Raw genomic sequence first — 23207 nt, 5'->3', positions numbered from 1 at the left:
TGGTTAGCCGTTCTACCTGTCGTGGGTATTAGAATGATTATATCAAATGCAATTACTTAGAGAGCAATAGCCCATATAAAAAATTGACGTGTCAATGTATTAAATAATTGGTTTCCTTTAACACAGGATCTTGTAAATTCTCTTTTGACATCTTTTGTTTACTTTATTCAGGGGAATTCCATTCCTGGATGGGAAACATTTGTTGAAGATACAAGTCATTCAAATGTCCGGCCACCAGTTGAAGAGCATTGTAAGTTCAACTCAAATAGTCATTCTCATAGCATATCATCGTAATTTTGGACTTGACTGCTTGCCGAGTAAAAAATAATTAATCATAACATTGGTATGTCTGTTTGTTTATATTTCTTAATTTGCAGATGAATAAGTTTACCTTATACTTTACTCAGTTCCTAAATTTTGTTGGAACCAAACTGCAATAAATCAAATGACTTGTACCAAGCTAAACCCTGACTATCTTGTGTAACTCTTTTGTAAATGTAGATGCGTCATTTGGATATGGTCGAGTGCTACTTCAATGGGATGAGCCTCATGTGGAGCTCAAGAAACACTGGAACTTTCTTGATCATCTCATGCCGCTGTATAGCACACAATCAGGGTTTTATAGAGAAGATTTCCCCAGTACGAGCCTCATGGATAAAACCCATAAGTTACTGGCCAGTATTTCATCAGACGATTCTGTTTGGAAGATAATTACCAGTGTTACGAGTCGAGCCACACAAACTCCTCAGAGGAGAGGTGTTCTCGTTCGGCCCATTGAGCCATATGATTCAGATGATGGGTGCGTTCGCTAATCCAAGGCTTTCTCTCTTTATTTAAGAAGTTTTCGTTACTTCTGCTGGAAACAAGATCACATTGGCCGGTGGTCAATCATGACAACCATCTTACTAACTTTTATTCATGTACCTAACATTTTCAGGCCACCAATTAAGAAGCAAAGGACCAAATATCAATTTCGATTTGTCAATACGGTGTGCAATGACTACTTCACACGGGAGAAAATCAAATCAGAGGATGGAAATCTCTTAAAGGTAGCTTTGTATGATGAGAACAATCTGGTAGTCACATCAGGTCCACTATCTTCAGCTTCTGTGGAGATCGTACTACTTCATGGTGATTTCAATGCTGAAGGTCAAGATTATTGGACATCAGAGGAATTCAGTGCCTGCCTAGTGCATCCACAATCTGTAAAAGAACCACCAGCCTTGGAGGTGATCGTGTCTTGGCCCTGACTGATGGAGAGGCTGACCTTGGTGATGTCTATTTCCAGACTTCCTCCTTCCATGCCAGAACTGGAAAGTTCAAGATGGGTGTTGAGATTAAAAGTGTAAGAGGAGAGAGTGTTCAAGAAGGAATCACTAGCCCATTTCTTGTGAAAGTTCGCCTAGGGGAAGGTACAATTTTTTTCACTAATCTTCTTGGTTGAACATGATTTCTCATCCAATTTAAGTAGGACATTTCACCCCGAAATTTTACAGTAAAAACATTGCAGTCCTTATATGATTTTTTTCATAAAGTAGTAAGTAAAAATTTAGACCAAGAAGTAAGATATTTAACAAAATTCTAACATACACTTCCGAGAAAGAGTATAGACTGGGGTAATCTCTGCAGTTCACTAGTATTCAAGTTAATGTATTGCAACTTTTCATCAAGTATGTTTTTTTGAAACTCTTCAACCCTTTAGTAATTGGAACTGCTGCAAGTATGTCATTGTCGTTTTTTAGCATTTTAAATCTAAAAACATTTACAGTAATTGAGGAATTGATTGACCATGAGAGTTCCTTATCTGTCTCTTTCTCGTGTGCTTGAATTTTTGGGTGAACTGAGCATATCCAGGTGGTCAGTTTGCCAATGTCTGGTGCACTTGTATTGGAGGGTTGCCAATTATCAATTAAATATAGCCTCAAACCAGTTGTAACTTATTTAATATTATATGTACATCAGTACATCATGTGTTCCAAAGTTTCATGTAGTTGCATTATCTCCAATTGACATACCATTATTTCACTATACTTCTGTAGAATCAAGCTGTCATCGGATCACATCTCTCGAAGCATTGCTCAATGTAAGTAAACATGCCCCCCCCCTCCCCTGGCCTATCATCACTAATGACTTTTATCCCCTTGTCTCACAACATATACGTTTCTCATAACCATTTTGTATTAAGATCCACGTTTTGGATGGTATCTCTGTACTCACTTTCTCTATAATGTTTGGTAATAAACTGAGTCGTCTTTTCATAGGTTAAAGTGAGCACGAAGGAAGAATTCAAAAGAAAATTTGAAAAGCTTAAGGTAAAGAGGAAAAAAGATAAGAGTAAAGATGAGGAAGATCCCATAATACTCAAGGAAGAACACAAAGAACTCACATTAAAAATCCAAGAGATGCCAAAAGAAGGGTGTGCTGAAGTAACATCTCAGAGGTGAGGAGTCTCTTTATCTATGATTGAACCAGGATGCCCGGAAGATAATTGTAAAGCTAGGACTGGAACATTTTTCTTAAAAAATTAATTACTCTTAGAAAAATGACTATTTGGAACTCGCAAAAAATGTACTAAACTTCCTTCAGCGAAAACATCTGTTTACAATTCAAGATTTACAGAGTTAAGGTGCTCAAATATCTGGACACTTCAGACTACCTCCATACATGTTGATATCGTAGTACTTTCGATGCTTCATATTATAAGTGATACAAACATCCAAATGAGCATGTATAATTTGTACTTTCTTAAGTCATACTTTTTGAACCAGATTATACAGGTGTATAGTTCTGTTGTGCAATTCATGGAAATCCAATAAAAGTTCATACTGTACAATCTAGGGTCTAGTACTGAATATGTAGACAACAGAGTATAATTTGAAATGTTGAAACAAATTCTTTTGTTTGTGTTCATGTTCTTTCTCAATCAGTTTTCTCATTTCAGGAGCTTCTCCAGTCTAATTATCTTTTGACGTAGTCTAAACTGCTACAATAGTGCCACTACCACTCACTTTAGGAAGCATGTTGTGTCACAAGTGAAATAGGCATCCAAATAATCAGTGTTGCCAATAAGATGGGTCTAAGCTACTTTATAACCAAGCTTTTTCTTATATGGCTTATACTATAAGATTAAGAACAGTTCACTGTTGATTTTCTGTCAGAAATTAATGTATCTTCTTTTATGTGCTGGTGCAGACCCCAACTAAGCCAATCAACAAGATTCCGACTAGTAATTGAAAATAACGTGAGCAGAACAATTTACAAAAAGGAAACTGTAAGGATGGTGAAGGTCACATAAAAGTTGTCATGTATGATGGTGGCAATCCAATTGCGCCTGACCACCATCTTGCTTCAGTAAGAGTTGAGCTAGTTGTCATTGAAGGATGGTTTAATGAAATACGAGATTCATGGTCGAAAGAGGAGTTTGAGGAAAGCATAATAAAACCACCAAGAACAACGACATTGACAAGTCTAGTGAAAAATGGTACATTTAATCTGATTGGTGGGAGTTGTGATCATGAAGGTGCCATTATTATGGATAATTCACAGCAAAGGGAAGTTAAGCTTGGAGTAAGGATCACAGGGCCTGCAGAAACTAGAATTCTTGAAGGAGTATCAAATCCTTTCAAAGTGCAGGAAGGCAAGACAAAAAGTAATGATAATTTCTTTGAATATTCTATCAGTTATTACCTTAATATAGGTACTAAAACATGATTGACTTTTTTTCTACATGCGATAAGTTACATAATCTAGTCTCATAAATAGCAGCATGCCTGATACCACAATTTTATTTTGTTACTTTACTGCCTCAAAACTGATCACGGCTGATTTAGGGAATGGTGAAACCTTCTGTCATTTGTCTTCCTTTATCTTATTTACACTGCTTCAAGGGCAAATTGTTTCTTTTCAGAGCAAGCACCAAACAAAACGGATAAAAAAGCTTCTCCTCCAGTTCCAACGCGAAAGTTGGTGCAGCCAACCAGCACCCACGCAACACAACCTGGTAAAGGCTGGAAATTATAGCTTATTTCTCTGTTTGCCCCCTGAAGTTTATGATTTATATCAACATGACAAGTTTATTTCTCTGTTTCCTCCCCAAAGTAAATGAACATGACTGGTTTTCGCCAACAGGCCAACCACCTAGCATGCAGAATCCATTGCAGGCAGCAGGTAACAGTTAGTGCTTGAAGCCTCCTCTACTACCAAATAAATGAATGATTGCAGATGATAATACTTTGTATATATTCACCTCCAGGAAATTATCAACTCGATTTACTTGCTTCTGGCCAAGACCTGTACACTAATTTTCCTAACTCAAGTCCTCCACTTGCGTTTCTTAACAACAATTCGTGGAATAATATTCTTCCCCAGGTAAATATGAGATGCATTGAGGAGTTACTTTTCTATGGGTTTCGCTCGGGCGTTACAGTATTGGAGTCTGCTAGTCTAGTTACCATCGTTTTCAAAAAAAAATTTGGAAAAGGAGGCGTGGCCCCGGCCTCTGCATCTGAACGATGCATGCAGCCATATTATTAAAAGTCCCAAAGATCAAACAGTTCTCAAAGTATTACAGCTCGCAAAAGGAGCAGGACGACAAAACGATAAAAGGCCTCAAGATTACAATCGGTGATAGTAACAGGACTAGAGACCTAGACTCCTATCCTGTTAAGCGACCGCCATCCAAACCGGTTGAATATAACCCGTGCTACCATCTCCCATTGGTTGCACCCAGTAACCAGCGGCTTCCTGGATTCCATAGGAGTGAGTGAGGACCACGTACGGATCCATGCGGTAGCTCTGAAGATAACCTGCAAGAAGTTTAAAATTTGTTGCTTGTTAAAGATCATATCATTCCTGCAGTTCCATATAGCCCACAATAATGCACATATTCCAACTCGAATATGAGCCTCAGTAGTACGGTCCACCCCATCTAACCACGTCACAAACAATATTTCAATGTTAATTGGAGCGGCAATGTTGAAAGCTATATGAATTGTTCGCCACAATAATTTAGCCAAAGGACAATCAATAAAAAGGTGTTGTATTATTTCATTATTACCACAAAAACAACATCGTGAGCTGCCTACCCGATGTCGTTTTAACAGATTGTCTTTGGTAAGAATCACATTTTTGTGTACGAACCACATGAAAAAATTTATACGCAAGGGGACCTTAACTTTCCAGATATGAATGGATCTCCGGAGTGGGCCAAAGTTAATTAGGTCCAAATAAAATGATTTGACAGTGAACAAACCATTCTTGGTCAATCTCCAATGTAATGAATCCGGTTGGTCGGTTAATTGAACATCCATCACTCTTCCTACCAGATGTATCCATGAATTCCATCTCTCCCCAACCAAAGATCGCCTAAACTGAATATTTAAAGGGACCGGTTGTAATATCGTGGCAACATAATCTTCCTTACGTTGGACAATATTATATAGACTTGGATATTGAATGGCTAAAGGCGTCTCCCCCAGCCATGTATCCTCCCAAAATCGTGTTGACATCCCATTGCCAACAATGAATTTGGTTCTATGAAAGAATAAGTCTTTAATTCTCATTAGCCCTTTCCAGAAAGGCGAATCACACGGCCTCATGTTTACTTGTGCTAGAGTTTTGGACTGTAGATATTTGTTTCGTGAGATTTGTGCCCACATCTAGTCGTTCTCTACCGAAAGCCTAAAAAGCCATTTGCTCATAAGGCATTTATTCTTGATCTCCAGGTTCTCAATACCGAGACCTCCCTGATCCTTAGGTCGACATATATATCCCAGCGAGTTAAGCAGTATTTCTTCTTGGCCTCATCAGACTGCCAGAAGAATCGAGATCGAAAGAAGTCTAGTCTCCTCCGTACCCCTTTAGGTACCTCAAAAAAGGATAACAGAAACATCGGCATACTCGTCAGGACTGAGTTAATGAGTACTAGTCGACCACCGTAGGACATTAACTTGCCCTTCCAACAACTAAGCTTCTTTTCAATTCGATCCTCGATGCACTTCCACTCCTTAATGGATAATTTCCGATGGTGAATAGGTATGCCCAAATAGCTAAAAGGCATTGACCCTAATTCACAACCGAAAAAATGTATGTAAGTATCTTGCTCATCTTTGGCCCTACCAAAGCAAAATAACTCACTTTTGTTAAAGTTTATTTTAAGTCCCGATAATTGCTCGAAGAGACATAACACCAATTTCATATTCCGAGCTTTTGCAACATCATGCTCCATGAATATAATAGTGTCGTCTGCATATTGTAAAATGGATACTCCACCATCTACCAGATGGGGAACTAAACTATCTACTAGGCCATTCACCTTAGCCCTGCCAATAAGCACGGTCAACATATCTGCCACTATATTAAAAAGGAGCGGAGACATGGAATCCCCTTGCCTCAATCCTTTGTGCGTCTGGAAATAGCGGCCTATGTCATCGTTAACCTTAATATCGACACTACCTTTTTGGACAAGAGAATCCACTTGGCTCCTCCAAGCTTCAGAAAAACCTTTCATGCGCATAGCTTGCTGAAGAAACGTCCATTTCACTTTATCATAAGCCTTTTCAAAATCCACTTTAAAGATAACCCCATCTAGTTTCTTCGAATGCATTTCGTGGATCGTTTCATGTAGAACAACTACCCCTTCTAGGATGTGTCTACCAGGCATGAAGGTCGTCTGACTCTCTTGAAACACCGAATGGGTGATCCGCGTCAGCCGATTTGTCCCCGCCTTCGTGAATATCTTGAAACTCATGTTTAAGAGACATATCGGCCTAAACTGCTCGATACGAATCGCCCCTTCTTTCTTTAGCAGTAGAGTAATCGTACCAAAGTTTATATGGAAGAGTTCTAGATGCCCATTAAAGAAATCGTGGAACATAGGCATCAGGTCATCCTTAATGATATGCCAACATTTCTTATAAAACTCCGCAGGAAACCCGTCTGGTCCCGGTGCTTTATTCGGTTTGATTTGTGATATGGCATCTAGCACTTCCTTTTCAGTGAAAGGCGCAGTTAGGATCTCATTCTCTTCTGACATGAGCTGAGGAATATCTCCAGTGTCAAACTCATTCATGGTCACCGTGTTCTCTGCCGGTGGCCCGAATAATTGTTTATAATAATTAGAAATATATGATTTAAGGTTTTCATGTCCCACTATGGTTCCTTCATCTTGCTCGAGCTGGATGATTTTCTTTTTTCTATGTTTGCCATTTGCAATCATATGAAAGAATTGTGTATTATCGTCTCCATGAACAACCTTGAGAGTCTTAGCCCGCAATGCCCATTTGAGTTCCTCTTCTCTCATAAGAGCTCGTAGGCTTTGCTCTGCTTCAGATTTCATGGCCTGTTCATTTACGTCTAGCAGTGTCCCCTCTGCTTTAATGTCTAGGGAATCAATTAATTGAATGAGCCTTTCTTTCTCTTTTTTGTAAATGCCACTCTCGTTCCTTGCCCAACCTCTAAGAAATTGTCTTAGATGCCTGATCTTGTTTTGCCATATCTCTATGCTTGTTTGGCCAGCAACTGGCTTTGACCATTCACGTGCAATGATGGCCATAAAGTTCTCTTTTTCAAACCAGCTTAGTTCGAAAGAGAACAAATTCTTATTACTAGGATGTGTTGCTTCTCCCTAGTCCACTAATAACGGTGTGTGGTCTGAGACTGCCCTCTGCATCGCATGAACCGACACCAATGTGTATTTCTGTTCCCATTCAATACTAGCAAGAACCCTATCCAACTTCTCATAAGTCGGAGTAGGTAGCGAATTAGCCCAAGTGTATTGTCTACCCGTAAGCTCAATCTCCCTCAAACTGAGGCTTTTGATGATCATATTAAACATAAGTGACCACCGCCCATCAAAATTATCATTGTTCTTCTCTTCTGGCCTTCGTATAATATTAAAATCTCCACCAACTAAGATAGGGAGATTCTCGTCTCCACAAATCCTGACTAGGTCAGCTAGGAAATCCGGTTTGAGTTCAGGTCCGTACACCGCTACAAGGGACCAACGGAAGCCATCTAACTTTGATCTCACTCGGAACTTAACCGCAAAGTCTCCCCTGACCACATTGAGCACCTCAAGTGCTTCACACCTAACCCCTAGCAATATCCCACCGGATCTTCCTCTATGGGGTAGACAGTGCCAGTCAAAATCAATTCCACCGGACAGAGTTTCGAGGAATTGTGAGGTGAAATTATCTCTGCCAGTTTCAAGGATTGCAATAAAATCGAGCTGCTGTTCTACCGATGCCTCGGCAAGAAACCTTCTTTTAGCCAAGTCAGCTAGACCTCTGCTATTCCAAAAGATTCCTTTCATAGATCATCATGGAATTTCTTTTTAAGTTCAAAATGGTGAACAGCCGAAGTCTGATAAACCTTCCTTTTCCATGCACATTTGGGCTTACCCCCTACACTTGACGTATCTCCGTCAATATGGTGACTAGGGATGAAATCTTCCGCCGACATAGGCACTACACTGTCCTTAGTGTCCGAACCTAGCAGGTCCCCATCGGCCTCAGATGGTGGCATTAGATTGTCACATAAATTTTGTAGAGCCGAAATTCCTAATTGATTCACTTCATCATTATTCATGGGTTTAACCGCCGGTAGATTTTGAATAATATAAGATGCCCGCTCCACTTCTAAGTCTAGAAGGCCATTAATCGACTTCGCAGTTTCCTTTGCGTTCGAACCCGAAGGAACTCCTATGTTGTTGGCTTTATCTAAAATATCATGCTCTGAAAAATGCAAAATGGAACAACCCTTATTAACCGACATACCTGTAGTTGCCTCGACATCCCGAAGTTTGGCCGCCCTCATGGCACGCCCCAACTGCAGGTCGTCCGCATCTGGTTGATCTTGGATCCGGTCACTGACACGCCTGCCAGCCGTCATCGGATCTTTGATCCCACCAAAAGCGATAATCTCATCCATAGTCCGCTCCCGGACAGAAACTCCCGAAGCAACACGCGTACCCATCGAAGTTGGTGTAGAAATGGGCGCGGTAGGAGCACCACCATCCAGCGCCGGCGAAGGAAGAAGGTGCGGAGCCTCCTGCTTAGCTGCCCTCGTGTGGTCGTCGACGCGGACGGGAGTCACCGAGGCTGGGGGGGACCTGAGGGCCTCCTGCCCATGCCCCCCCCCCCAACCCGGTTCCCTGCCCATGGTCCTGCGGCGAGGCGCACTGTCTGGCGACCCGGGGAGTCGACGTAGGTGTAGGGGTCCCCCGGCCTCCCAGGTCTCTGACTCGCCCGCTTGGCCTGTCACTATCCAGGACACCTGGCACCACCTTTCCAGACCTCGCCAACGGGGTGACATCGCGACGAGGAGACGCCGTGGGAGATAGGAGAGCCTCCTGCCCGCCCATCCCACTGGACTCAGTCGGCTGCGACGGCACCACAGCAGCTGGTGTGGAAGAAGTCGGTGCTCCATAGGCATCCTCCAACAGCGACGGCAGCTCTGACTCCATCGGATCATCCGTCTCCACCCTCATGCTCCACAAGCGACTAGGAGCAGAATGAGGAGCAAAAGAGCCAAAACGCAAAGTGTTTGTCGGTGTTCCAGACATCGGCGGTCCCTTGGCCGACTTATCCGACTTATCAGGCTGTGGAGTAAGTTTCTTGGCCGAGCCCCTAGACCTGTCCTCAGATTCCTTGACCATCGTTTTTCATATATATAAAAAGTGTGTGATCCTAAGGGACAGCAGATCATTATGCCCAAACTTTTCCACAGTATGCTATGGTGTTACCAAATACATGAAATGGCTTTGAATTTTGGATTTGTTTGGCTACATTACCATTTGACATTTGTGTAAGTGCTTGTTAACGGTTTCACATGTCATGCGTTTTAGGATGATTATATCAAATGCAATTACCCTGAGAGCAATAACCCATATGAATTCCATAAGTGGTTTACTTTATAACATAGGAGATTTAAATTCTCTTTTGACATCTTTTGTTTACTTTTTTCAGTGGAGTTGCGATCCCCAAGGGCAGATATTTGTTGAAGAATGTCTAAAGGACATAAGTGTCGAGACACAAATTCAAGAGACTTGTAAGTCCAAATTAGTCTTGAGCTCAATAATCGTTCTGATAGCATATCCATGTGTTACCTTTGTAATTTTGGACTTATCTGCTTGTTGAGTACACAATAGTTAATGCAATTCTTCATAAAGTTTCTGTTTGTATGTTTGTTGAAATATGCATAAATTGGTGTCCTAGTTTCTATTTGCAATTGCTCATCTATGAAACTCAAATCTTTCCTTTGTTGTTCTCAGGCCTTGACAGAAGTGCAGACTATCGATACACAGCCGCTTGGAGTCCGACCTCTAAAAACACCAACCAGAACAAGGTGGTTCTTCCTTCAACGACAACAGCAGCTGGAAGTCCACCAAAGAATGAGATTGTGGAGCATCCTCCATTGAAGACGCTTGGGTCCCTGGCAATGAAGACTAGCAGCACCAGCAACAGGACGGACGACACACCAATGGTCTACTCGAAAGATAAAGAGCCTGAGTGCATCTGGGACAGGGAAGACGACTGAGTGCACCTGCATAGTCTGTTTTCGCCATGGTAACTTCTTCACCCCTGCTGAGTTTGTGAAGCACGCTGGTGGGGCTGATGTTTCCAATCCTCTTAGTCATATCATCATCAACCCGTCACCGTCGTATTCTTGTAAATCCAAACTGTATCTAGGGGAGAAAGTTTTTTTCTCGATGTTGTTACATGACATACTGTGCACTGTAACTTGATGCATCAACACATCAAACTGACAGCGACTTGATGCACAAACTGTCAGATGATAAGGTCGTTGCACATTTTTTTAATCTGCTTTTCCCAAAGAAACTTGGTCCTTAGGACCATCACTCGATTATGAAGTTTACCAGCAGACATGTTGGTTGTTTCGGTAGAGCGTCGCCGTTGCATCCTGTAGAGTGAGCAACAGCGAGTAGCACACACAAAAATTAGCAGAGAATGAAAGAATTATGCAGAATCATCAAGCATGTGACCAGGGGCGATTTTACCGTTCGGGCACCTAGGGCGCGTGCCCAGGCTCAACGGCGACGCGAACTAAAGCTCTGATGAACTCCGGCGATGAGCTTCTCAATTATTTTTCTGGGATCGATCAATGTACAGGTTTGCCCAGAAAAAAGATGGAAAAATCAATGTACAGTTCATTTTGTTACCGTGTTAGCGGTGCTTCTCATTTAGTTTTTAGAACGAAAAAAAAACTTTGCTCCTCAATTTCAAATCAAATTGCCCTTATATTAAATTAAAAATAAATAAAAATCAGAACCCCAGTCCATTGGTTTTCATCTACACCAAAAAATGTTCACATGAGCTCCTGCTATTCTCGTCAAAAATATTTCTTCTAGTTCAAATATAACACATGTTTGTGGTTTTGAACATTATTGCATATATTACACATAGAGTGAAGTGCATTGTGGGTCACTGAACTATTTCAGGGGCATGCACTAGGTCCTCAAACTATGAAAATCATCTTTATTTTCATAGGGGTGTCACCTAGGTCTTCGAACTACGAAAATGTCCTCGGACTATATAGAAGAAAGAAGAATAGATTGTATCTTTTTTTAGGCAAAGAAGAAAGTGTATCTACTTTTTTTCTAGACAAAGGAAGTGTATCTACTTTTTTTTAGACAAAGAAAGTGTTTTTTTAGCAATCAAAGAAAGTGTATCTACTTTTTTTTTTAGCGGTAGAAAGTGTATCTACTAAAGTAAAGCTGCACCTGTTTGGGCTTGGGGCCCAACAGACCATTTGCTCGCATACAAGGACCAGGAGCCCAACCAAGGCTGCCGGCAGCGCAACCTAACAACTGGACGGGCGCTAGGGTTTGGGTTCTACCCTCTTTATTTCCTCCCTCCCTGCGCCGCCGCCTCCGTCCGTTGTAGCACAAGCAGAAGCACCTTGCGCCGCCGCCTCCGTCCGTTGTAGCACAAGCAGAAGCACCTTGCGCCGCCGCCTCCGTCGTCTCAGCAGAAGCAGCGATCCCCATCGCCAACAACCAAAGAAAGGTTCCTGTCCCCTCCCTCCCTCCCCTACGCCTCTTCACCCGTGGCTCTACGGATCTGTGAGCTTTATCGTTTCGTTTTTTGTGCTGGATCGATTTAGTTGCTGTGATTGATTTCGTTGGTAGTTTAGTTTCCGTCATGTCTAGTTTGTGGCGTATTGATGATTCTGAGAGATGCTTGCTTCATCTTCCACTTTTAATGCCTACATAGTTGTGTGCCGATATTGGCAGCTACTCTTCAGATCTCAAGTAAGCCTCGGGGTTCTTGCTTGCAAAATCGTTGATATATATCCTTGTTCTTGCTGAAGATTTGTGCAGAGGAGAAATTGGTGGACCTTAGTGTGTGCAAAACATAGTTTAGTTGGAGCCATACTTGGACCTTACTGGTTCTTGCTGAACATTTGTTCTACTTTCTAATGATATAAATTTTTGTGGTATATGATGTGTGGTACTATTATGTTGGTAAAATAGACAAGCTAGATTTACACGCAGGACCTATAAACCGGAAAGGAGGGAGTATTAACATAGCCCATTTACTTGCAAAACAGGGGCTGTTTATTTTAGTTTTATTTTGATCTGCATACATGGACATTTGTGTACTCTCAAGTGCTATGGAAGTGTACACTAGCTGTTCTGGCGGTGCTTCTGCTTTGCCTAGAACTGTTAGTGCATTGGAATGGCGCATCAGTTCGTTGTTTCGGATGGTGCTTCTGCTTTCCCTATTGGAAAATGATATCTTTCTGAAACTTACATCTAAACAGAGGCAAACTCTGCAGTGTTTCTGTTTCTGAAACTTAACTTGCATCTAAACAGAGGCAACTCTGCAGTGTTTATGAATCACATTTCAATAGTTTCTTGTGCGCGTCCAGCTGGCTTAGAGCACAATCTACCAGAGACTTCTTCTCACTGTTGCTGATCACTTCCCTTGAATGTTTAAACTCAGTGTTAGCTGCAATCAGCTCATTCTTCAGGTTCCTGATCTTCAACGTATCCCTGGCCCTCTCGAGGTCCCTGATCTTCTCCTCGATCAGATGCTGATCCTCGTGGTCAGACTGAACTCCTGATGGTGCTAGAGCGCTGGAGAATTGTTGTGGTAACTACGGTTCTTGAACTGCCTCCCAGAACCAGTAGCATTTTCTGCAAACAACTAGCCGTTTAGTCCGAAGTGTGGAAATAACTGTGGAAGCAGGAAGCAAGTCACTCCCTGGGAGTGTTAATAACTGTTGTTCATTCTAATTCAGTGTTTGGACCAGTAGATTTATCTGTTTTTTTAGCAGTGGTTTTAGACCAATAATTTCTCTGGTTTCTGTTTTTGATGCAGTGTTTCTGCTTTGGGCACACCGTAGACATGTTCCAAATAGTAAGGAACATTTGTATGCTCTCTTGTATGTATGATCTATCTCAACTGCAATGGAGTTGTACACTAGCTGTTCTGGTGCTTTGCCTAGAACAGTCGATTAGTTATTTCTTTCTGATGGTTTTTTCCTAATGCAATCCCTTGCAATGGTTTGTGCAGCATGGATACGCAGGTGAAGCTCGCAGTGGTGGTCAAGGTGATGGGCCGCACCGGGTCCAGGGGTCAGGTGACCCAGGTGAGAGTCAAGTTCCTGGACGACCAGAACCGTCTCATCATGAGGAACGTCAAGGGGCCTGTCCGGGAGGGCGACATCCTCACCCTGCTCGAGTCTGAGCGGGAGGCCAGGAGGCTGCGCTAAGCACTTTCTTTCTTCACCTGTCTGTCTTCGGAAGTACTCCTGAAATTGTGTGCTGTTGCCTTCTTACTCTACTGCTTCCGTCTTTTGCCTTGGCTATGGAGATGTAATGAGTTTCCTTCTGTTGCTGAAATTAAAATGCACTTGATGTTATTGTTGCACACCTCTCGGTAATGAGAATCGACTATATTGAATCCTATGTTTTGAGTATAAATCTGGATCGCTTCTACTTGTAAAATCATCAAGTGCATGTGGTGGATTCTGCTCCGTGATGGCGACATCCTCACCCTGCTCGAGGATGTGCGGGACGCCAGGAGGCTGCGCTAAAACAAATTCTTTCTTTATACTCTGTCTAAGGAAGAAAAATTATGTGATGTTGCCTTCTTACTCTACTGCTTTGGTCCTTTGCCTAGGCTATATAGTGATGCAACGAGTTCTGTTCTGTTGACTAAATTAAAGTGCACTTGATGTTGTGAGACTTTTTTTTTTGAAATTATGTTGTGAGACTTAAATCATTTACACACCTCTTTGTAATGTGAATTGACTATATTGGATCCTATATGATTTAAAATCATCAAGTGCGTGTGGTGGGTTCTGGTTCTGACACACCCGCCAACACAAGAACCCAACCAGAGCCTATATCAACATATTACAACAGCCTTTCCTTCATTTCATTCTTTCTTTGGGACTCGTCGGCTCCCTTATATGTCAAGTATGGGATTATAGCGGGTTGCCGAAGAGTGGACCGCTAAATAGAGATGCCGATGATGGTCCTCTGGTCCCAGAGCCATCCCCCCTCGGCCCCTCGAATATCTGCATCCTTGAAGACCACCAATCGCTGCCCAACCCTTGGTGGACATTTTGCTGTCCCATCCAGACGCCTTGGAATATGCAGCCGTTTTGGCCGCAACACATGTATCCTCTGCCCCTGCTGACGCTGTCTAGGTATATATAATCCTTGTCAAACATACATAGAAAAAAGGATGTGATAGCAAATGGATACTCATAGAAAAAAATCCATACAGTAGGTATCACCTTGACCGCATCTTTCACAGACAACAATAATCTGAGCCAAAAGCACAGGTCCTAATTCTCATCAAGGATATAAATGAAAAAACAGTGATATGCATTTAACCTCCAAAAATATAAGCATCCCTGGTATGATCAGAAGACAACACGGCAGCTCGATGCCCTACAAGGAGGGGGCGAAGCATTACACCACACAATTCTGTTTCAGGTCAAGTATTACACATGCAAACCATTGCAACATGCGTGAATGGTGTGGGAACATCAATTGTCAAACGTTGTTTTAACTCCCCTCTTGATCATTTTAGAAAAGAAATACTCCTTCTGTCTCCGTGCATAGGGCATGCCTGTAGTTCTAGGTTGTAGGTTGTGAATGTAACTAACTAAAATGTATTATATGTCATTAAAAGCATATCATTGGATACACATACGCGAATGTTGTTTCTATATATATATATACACACATATATATATATATATATATATATATATATATATATATATATAATACATGTGTAGCTAGTTAAATTGGTGACGTAAAACTAGGCACACGCCCTATGCACTGGGCAGAGGGAGTATTAGGTCATCAATTTAACTAGCTACATATGTGTCAAAGACTCGAACTGCAACATGCGTGAAACCTCAAACAGGATATATAAAGCTAAATTTAGACGCCGCGTTCGATCATGATTTGCTACAAGGGACAGTTGGTGCTATATTCTCAAGAGGGCCAAGGGCCAGTACATATACATGTGTACAATGGGGATAAACAGAAAAGAGAGACTATACATATCTAACACATCTAACACCTCCCCTCAAACTCATGGTGGATCAACCACACTGAGTTTGGAGAGAAAGTACCCGTGCTGCGCTCGAGTTTGGGCCTTCGTGAAGAAGTCAGCCAACTGTAACTCAGAGGGCATATAGTGGAGAGCAAGAACCTAATCTTGTACTGCAGCACGCACAAAGTGGGCATCCACACCGATGTGCTTGGTGAGCTCATGCTTCACCGGATCACGTGAAGGAAATATGCCCTAGAGGCAATAATAAAGTTATTATTTATTTCCTTATATCATGATAAAAGTTTATTATTCATGCTAGAATTGTATTAACTGGAAACATAATACATGTGTGAATACATAGACAAATAGAGTGTCACTAGTATGCCTCTACTTGACTAGCTCGTTAATCAAAGATGGTTATGTTTCCTAACCATGGACAAAGAGTTGTTATTTGATTAACGGGATCACATCATTAGTTGAATGATCTGATTGACATGACCCATTCCATTAGCTTAGCACCCGATCGTTTAGTATGTTGTTATTGCTTTCTTCATGACTTATACATGTTCCTATGACTATGAGATTATGCAACTCCCGTTTGCCGGAGGAACGCTTTGTGTGCTACCAAACGTCACAACGTAACTGAGTGATTATAAAGGAGCTCTACAGGTGTCTCCAAAGGTACATGTTGGGTTGGCGTATTTCGAGATTAGGATTTGTCACTCCGATTGTCGGAGAGGTATCTCTGGGCCCTCTCGATAATGCACATCACTGAAGCCTTGCAAGCATTGCAACTAATGAGTTAGTTGCGGGGTAATGTATTACGGAACGAGTAAAGAGACTTGCCGGTAACGAGATTGAACTAGGTATTGGATACCGACGATCGAATCTCGGGCAAGTAACATACCGATGACAAAGGGAACAACGTATGTTGTTATGCGGTCTGACCGATAAAAGATCTTCGTAGAATATGTAGGAGACAATATGATCATCCAGGTTCCGCTATTGGTTATTGACAGGAGACGTGTCTCGGTCATGTCTACATTGTTCTCGAACCCGTAGGGTCCGCACGCTTAAGGTTACGATGACAGTTATATTATGAGTTTATGCATTTTGATGTACCAAAGTTTGTTCGGAGTCCCGGATGTGATCACGGACATGACGAGGAGTCTCGAAATGGTCGAGACATAAAGATTGATATATTGGAAGCCTATATTTGGATATCGGAAGCGTTCCGGGTGAAATCGGGATTTTACCGGATTACCGGGAGGTTACCGGAAGCTCCCGGGAGGTATATGGGCCTTAGTGGGCCTTAGTGGAAGAGAGGAGAGGTGGCCAGAGATGGGCCGCGCGCCCCTCCCCCCCCTTTGGTCCGAATAGGACAAGGAGAGGGGGCCGGCCCCCCTTCCTCCTCTCTCTCCTCTTTTCCCCCCTCCGCGAATCCTATTCCAACTAGGAAAAGGGGGGAGTCCTACTCCCGGAAGGAGTAGGACTCCTCCTGGCGCGCCACCTCTTGGCCGGCCAGCCCCCCCCCCTTTGAGCCTTTATATACGGAGGCACGGGGCACCCCTAGAGACACAAGTTGATCCACGTGATCATATTCTTAGCCGTGTGCGGTGCCCCCTTCCACCATAGTCCTCGATAATATTGTAGCGGTGCTTAGGCGAAGCCCTGCGACGGTAGTACATCAAGATCGTCACCGCGCCGTCGTGCTGACGGAACTCTTCCCCGACACTTTGCTGGATCGGAGTTCGGGGATCGTCATCGAGCTGAACGTGTGCTAGAACTCGGAGGTGTCGCAGTTTCGGTGCTTGATCGGTCGGGCCGTGGAGACGTACGACTACATCAACCAAGTTAACGCTTCCGTTGTCGATCTACAAGGGTACGTAGATCACACTCTCCCCCTCTCGTTGCTATGCATCACCATGATCTTGCGTGTGCGTAGGAATTTTTATGAAATTACTACGGAACCCAACAGTGGCATCAGAGCCTAGGTTTTATGTGTTGATGTTATATGCACGAGTAGAACACAAGTGAGTTGTGGGCGATATAAGTCATACTGCTTACCAGCATGTCATACTTTGGTTCGGCGGTATTGTTGGACGAAGCGGCCCGGACCGACATTACGCGTACGCTTACGCGAGACCGGTTCTCCCGACGTGCTTTGCACAAAGGTGGCTAGCGGGTGACAATTTCTCCAACTTTAGTTGAACTGAGTATGGCTACGCCCGGTCTTTGCAAAGGTTAAAACAGCACCAACTTGACAAACTATCATTGTGGTTTTGATACGTAGGTAAGATTGGTTCTTGCTTAAGCCCATAGCAGCCACGTAAAACTTGCAACAACAAAGTAAAAGACGTCTAACTTGTTTTTGCAGGACATGTTGTGATGTGATATGGTCAAGACATGATGCTAAATTTTATTGTATGAGATGATCATGTTTTGTAACCAAGTTATCGGCAACTGGCAGGAGCCATATGGTTGTCGCTTTATTGTATGCAATGCAATCGCGCTGTAATGCTTTACTTTATCACTAAGCGGTAGCGATAGTCGTGGAAGCATGAGATTGGCGAGATGACAACGATGCTACGATGGAGATCAAGGTGTCGCGCCGGTGACGATGGTGATCACGATGGTGCTTCGAGGATGGAGATCACAAGCACAAGATGATGATGGCCATATCTTATCACTTATATTGATTGCATGTGATGTTTATCTTTTATGCATCTTATCTTGCTTTGATTGATGGTAGCATTATAAGATGATCTCTCACTAATTATTAAGAAGTGTTCTCCCTGAGTATGCACCGTTGCGAAAGTTCTTCGTGCTGAGACACCACGTAATGATCGGGTGTGATAGGCTCTACGTTCAAATACAACGGGTGCAAAACAGTTGCACACGCAGAATACTCAGGTTATACTTGACGAGCCAAGCATATACAGATATGGCCTCGGAACACGGAGATCGAAAGGTCGAGCGTGAATCATATAGTAGATATGATCAACATAGTGATGTTCACCAATGAAAATACTCCATCTCACGTGATGATTGGACATGGTTTAGTTGACTTGGATCACATAATCACTTAGAGGATTAGAGGGATGTCTATCTAAGTGGGAGTTCTTTAAGTAATATAATTAATTGAACCTAAATTTATCATGAACTTAGTACCTGATAGTATCTTGCGTATGTATGTTTGATTGTAGATAGATGGCCCGTGCTGTTGTTCCGTTGAATTTTAATGCGTTCCTTGAGAAAGCAAAGTTGAAAGATAATGGTAGCAATTACACGGACTAGGTCCGTAACTTGAGGATTATCCTCATTGCTGCACAGAAGAATTACGTCCTGGAAGCACCGCTGGGTGCCAGGCCTGTGTTGGAAATATGCCCTAGAGGCAATAATAAAAGTATTATTATATTTCAATGTTCATGATAAATGTCTTTTATTCATGCTATAACTGTATTATCCGGAAATCGTAATACACGTGTGAATACTTAGACCACAATATGTCCCTGGTGAGCCTCTAGTTGACTAGCTCGTTGTGATCAACAGATAGTCATGGTTTCCTGACTATGGACATTGGATGTCGTTGATAACGGGATCACATCATTAGGAGAATGATGTGATGGACAAGACCCAATACTAAGCATAGCATAAAAGATCGTGTAGTTCGTTTTGCTAGAGCTTTGCCAATGTCAAGTATCTCTTCCTTCGACCATGAGATCGTGTAACTCCCGGATACCGTAAGAGTGCCTTGGGTGTATCAAACGTCACAACGTAACTGGGTGACTATAAAGGTGCATTACAGGTATCTCCGAAAGTATCTGTTGGGTTGACACGGATCGAGACTGGGATTTGTCACTCCGTATGACGGAGAGGTATCTCTGGGCCCACTCGGTAATGCATCATCAAAATGAGCTCAATGTGACCAAGGTGTTGGACACGGGATCATGCATTACGGTACGAGTAAAGTGACTTGCCGGTAACGAGACTGAACAAGGTATTGGGATACCGACGATCGAGTCTCGGGCAAGTAACGTACCGATTGACAAAGGGAATTGTATACAGGGTTTGATCGAATCCTCGACATCGTGGTTCATCCGATGACAACATCGAGGAGCATGTGGGAGCCATCATGGGTATCCAGATCCCGCTGTTGGTTATTGACCTGAGAGCGTCTCGGTCATGTCTGCATGTCTCCCGAACCCGTAGGGTCTACACACTTAAGGTTCGGTGACGCTAGGGTTATTAGGAAGACTAGTATGTGACTACCGAATGTTGTTCGGAGTCCCGGATGGGATCCCGGACGTCACGAGGAGCTCCGGAAGGGTCCGGAGGTAAAGATTTATATATGGGAAGTTGTCAAACGGGCACCGGGAAGTTTCGGGGTCATACCGGTATTGTACCGGGGCCACCGGAAGGGTTCCGGGGGTCCACCGGGAGGGGCCACCCCTCCCGGGGGACCACATGGGCTGCGTGGGGCAGGGAGCCAGCCCCTGGTGGGCTGGGCGCACCCCCTCCCTTGGGCCCTTGCGCCTAGGGTTGAGGGGGGAACCCTAGAGGGGGCGCCCCCTTGGCTTGGGGGGCAAGCCACCCTCTCCCCCTCTCCCCTTGGCCGCCGCCCCCCCTCTAGATGGGTTCTAGAGGGGCCGGCCCCCTTCTCCCTTCTCCCTATAAATAGAGGGGTGAGGGGAGGGCAGCCGCACCACCCTCCAAGGCGCAGCCCTCCCCTCCCCAACACCTCTCCTCCTCCGTTGTGTGCTTGGCGAAGCCCTGTCGGAGTACTGCTTCTCCACCATCACCACGCCGTCGTGCTGCCGGTGGAGCTGTCTTCCTCAACCTCTCCTTCCCCCTTGCTGGATCAAGAAGGAGGAGACGTCTCCCGTCCCGTACGTGTGTTGAACGCGGAGGTGCTGTCCGTTCAGCACTTGGTCATCGGTGATTCGAATCACGTCGAGTACGACTCCATCATCACCTTGCAAGCTTCCGCACGCGATCTACAAGTGGTATGTAGATGCAAACTCATTCCCTCGACTCGTTGCTTAGATGAACTCATAGATGGATCTTGGTGAAACCGTAGGAAAAATTTTAATTTTCTGCAACGTTCCCCAACAGTGGCATCATGAGCTAGGTCTATGCGTAGTTCTCTTTGCATGAGTAGAACACAATTTTGTTGTGGGCGTGGATTTTGTCATCTTACTTGCCTCTACTAGTATTTTCTTGCTTCGGCGGTATTGTGGGATGAAGTGGCCCGGACCAACCTTACACGTACGCTTACGTGAGACCGGTTCCACCGACTGACATGCACTAGTTGCATAAGGTGGCTGGCGGGTCTCTGTCTCTCCCACTTTAGTTGGAGCGGATTCGATGAACAGGGCCCTTATGAAGGGTAAATAGAAATTGACAAAATCACGTTGTGGTTATTCGTAGGTAAGAAAACGTTCTTGCTAGAACCCAATTGCAGCCACGTAAAAGATGCAACAACAATTAGAGGACGTCTAACTTGTTTTTGCAGCGATTGATCATGTGATGTGATATGGCCAGAAGTTGTGATGAATGATGAATTGTGATGTATGAGATCATGTTCTTTGTAATAGGATTCACGACTTGCATGTCGATGAGTATGACAACCGGCAGGAGCCATAGGAGTTGTCTTTATTTTTTGTATGACCTGCGTGTCATTGAAGAACGCCATGTAACTCACTTTACTTTATTGCTAAACGCGTTAGCCATAGAAGTAGAAGTAGTCGTTGGCGTGACAACTTCATGAAGACACGATGATGGAGATCATGATGATGGAGATCATGGTGTCAAGCCGGTGACAAGATGATCATGGAGCCCCGAAGATGAAGATCAATGGAGCTATATGATATTGGCCATATCATGTCACAACTATATAATTGCATGTGATGTTTATTATGTTTATGCATCTTGTTTACTTAGGACGACGGTAGTAAATAAGATGATCCCTTACAAAAATTTCAAGAAGTGTTCTCCCCTAACTGTGCACCGTTGCTACAGTTCGTCGCTTCTAAGCACCACGTGATGATCGGGTGTGATGGATTCTTACGTTCACATACAACGGGTGTAAGACAGTTTTACACAGCGAAAACACTTAGGGTTAACTTGACGAGCCTAGCATGTGCAGACATGGCCTCGGAACACGGAGACCGAAAGGTCGAACACGAGTCGTATGGAAGATACGATCAACATGAGAATGTTCACCGACGATGACTAGTCCGTCTCACGTGATGATCGGACACGGCCTAGTCGACTCGGATCGTGTAACACTTAGATGACTAAAGGGATGTCTAATCTGAGTGGGAGTTCATAATTTGATTAGAACTTAATTATCATGAACTTAGTCTAAAACCTTTGCAAATATGTCTTGTAGATCAAATGGCCAACGCTCATGTCAACATGAACTTCAACGCGTTCCTAGAGAAAACCAAGCTGAAAGATGATGGCAGCAACTATACGGACTGGGTCCGGAACCTGAGGATCATCCTCATAGCTGCCAGGAAACAATATGTCCTAGAAGGACCGCTAGGTGACGCTCCCGTCCCAGAGAACCAAGACATTATGAATGCTTGGCAAACTCGCGCTGATGATTACTCCCTCGTTCAGTGCGGCATGCTTTACATCTTAGAACCGGGGCTCCAAAAGCGTTTTGAGCATCACGGAGCATTTGAGATGTTCGAAGAGCTGAAACTAGTTTTCCAAGCTCATGCCCGGGTCGAGAGATATGATGTCTCCGACAAGTTCTTCAGTTGTAAGATGGAGGAAAACAGTTCTGTCAGTGAGCACATCCTGAAGATGTCTGGGTTGCACAACCGTATGACCCAGCTGAACATTAACCTCCCAGATGAGGCGGTCATTGACAGAATCCTCCAGTCGCTCCCACCAAGCTACAAGAGCTTTGTGATGAACTACAACATGCAGGGGATGGAAAGACCATTCCTGAAGTGTTCTCAATGCTGAAGTCAGCAGAGGCTGAAATCAAGAAAGAACATCAAGTGTTGATGGTCAATAAGACCACTAAGTTCAAGAAGGGCAAGGGTAAGAAGAACTTCAAGAAGGACGGCAAAGATGTTGCCGCGCCTGGTAAGCCAGTTACCGGGAAGAAGTCAAAGAATGGACCTAAGCCTGAGACTGAGTGCTTTTATTGCAAGGGGAAGGGTCACTGGAAGCGGAACTGCCCCAAATACTTAGCAGATAAGAAGGCCGGCAAAACCAAAGGTATATTTGATATACATGTAATTGATGTGTACCTTACCAGTACTCGTAGTAACTCCTGGGTATTTGATACCGGTGCCGTTGCTCATATTTGTAACTCACAGCAGGAGCTGCGGAATAAACGGAGACTGGCGAAGGACGAGGTGACGATGCGCGTCGGGAATGGTTCCAGAGTCGATGTGATCGCCGTCGGCACGCTGCCTCTACATTTACCTACGGGATTAGTTTTGAACCTTAATAATTGTTATTTAGTGCCAAGTTTGAGCATGAACATTGTATCTGGATCTCGTTTAATACGAGATGGCTACTCATTTAAGTCTGAGAATAATGGTTGTTCGATTTATATGAGAGATATGTTTTATGGTCATGCTCCGATGGTCAATGGTTTATTCTTAATGAATCTCGAGCGTAATATTACACATGTTCATA

General features: G+C 43.5%; 2 protein-coding genes across 4 annotated transcripts; both read left to right on the top strand.

The window, feature by feature from the left end:
- Nucleotides 1-945: 945 nt before the first annotated feature.
- On the top strand, nt 946-4044 carry LOC123059684 (uncharacterized). Its single transcript, XM_044482189.1, has 5 exons — nt 946-1412; nt 2040-2083; nt 2262-2440; nt 3193-3649; nt 3908-4044. Exons 1-4 carry the CDS (start codon nt 1325-1327, stop codon nt 3293-3295), a joined length of 414 nt encoding a protein of 137 aa, XP_044338124.1. The 5' UTR covers nt 946-1324; the 3' UTR covers nt 3296-3649; nt 3908-4044.
- Nucleotides 4045-11762: 7718 nt separating this feature from the next.
- LOC123063705 (40S ribosomal protein S28) lies at nt 11763-13933 on the top strand. 3 transcript variants are annotated; one of them, XR_006430533.1, is made up of 3 exons: nt 11763-12026; nt 13344-13382; nt 13539-13933. XR_006430533.1 is itself a non-coding variant. In XM_044487602.1 (2 exons), the coding sequence occupies exon 2, from the start codon at nt 13540-13542 to the stop codon at nt 13735-13737; it is 198 nt and encodes a 65-aa protein (XP_044343537.1). In that variant the 5' UTR covers nt 11804-12026; nt 13539; the 3' UTR covers nt 13738-13933. The 3 variants fall into 3 exon arrangements, 2 of the variants coding, with proteins under 2 accessions (XP_044343537.1, XP_044343536.1); XM_044487602.1 differs by lacking the exon at nt 13344-13382 and having other exon boundaries at nt 11804-12026; XM_044487601.1 differs by lacking the exons at nt 11763-12026; nt 13344-13382 and adding an exon at nt 13386-13407.
- The last annotated feature ends 9274 nt before the right edge of the window (nt 13934-23207 follow it).

The sequence above is a fragment of the Triticum aestivum genome, chromosome 3A (genome assembly GCF_018294505.1).
Source record: "Triticum aestivum cultivar Chinese Spring chromosome 3A, IWGSC CS RefSeq v2.1, whole genome shotgun sequence".
NCBI classification, from domain to species: Eukaryota; Viridiplantae; Streptophyta; class Magnoliopsida; order Poales; family Poaceae; genus Triticum; species Triticum aestivum.
The sequence above is the reverse complement of the archived record's forward strand: the minus strand, read 5'-3'. Positions and strand labels throughout refer to the sequence as shown.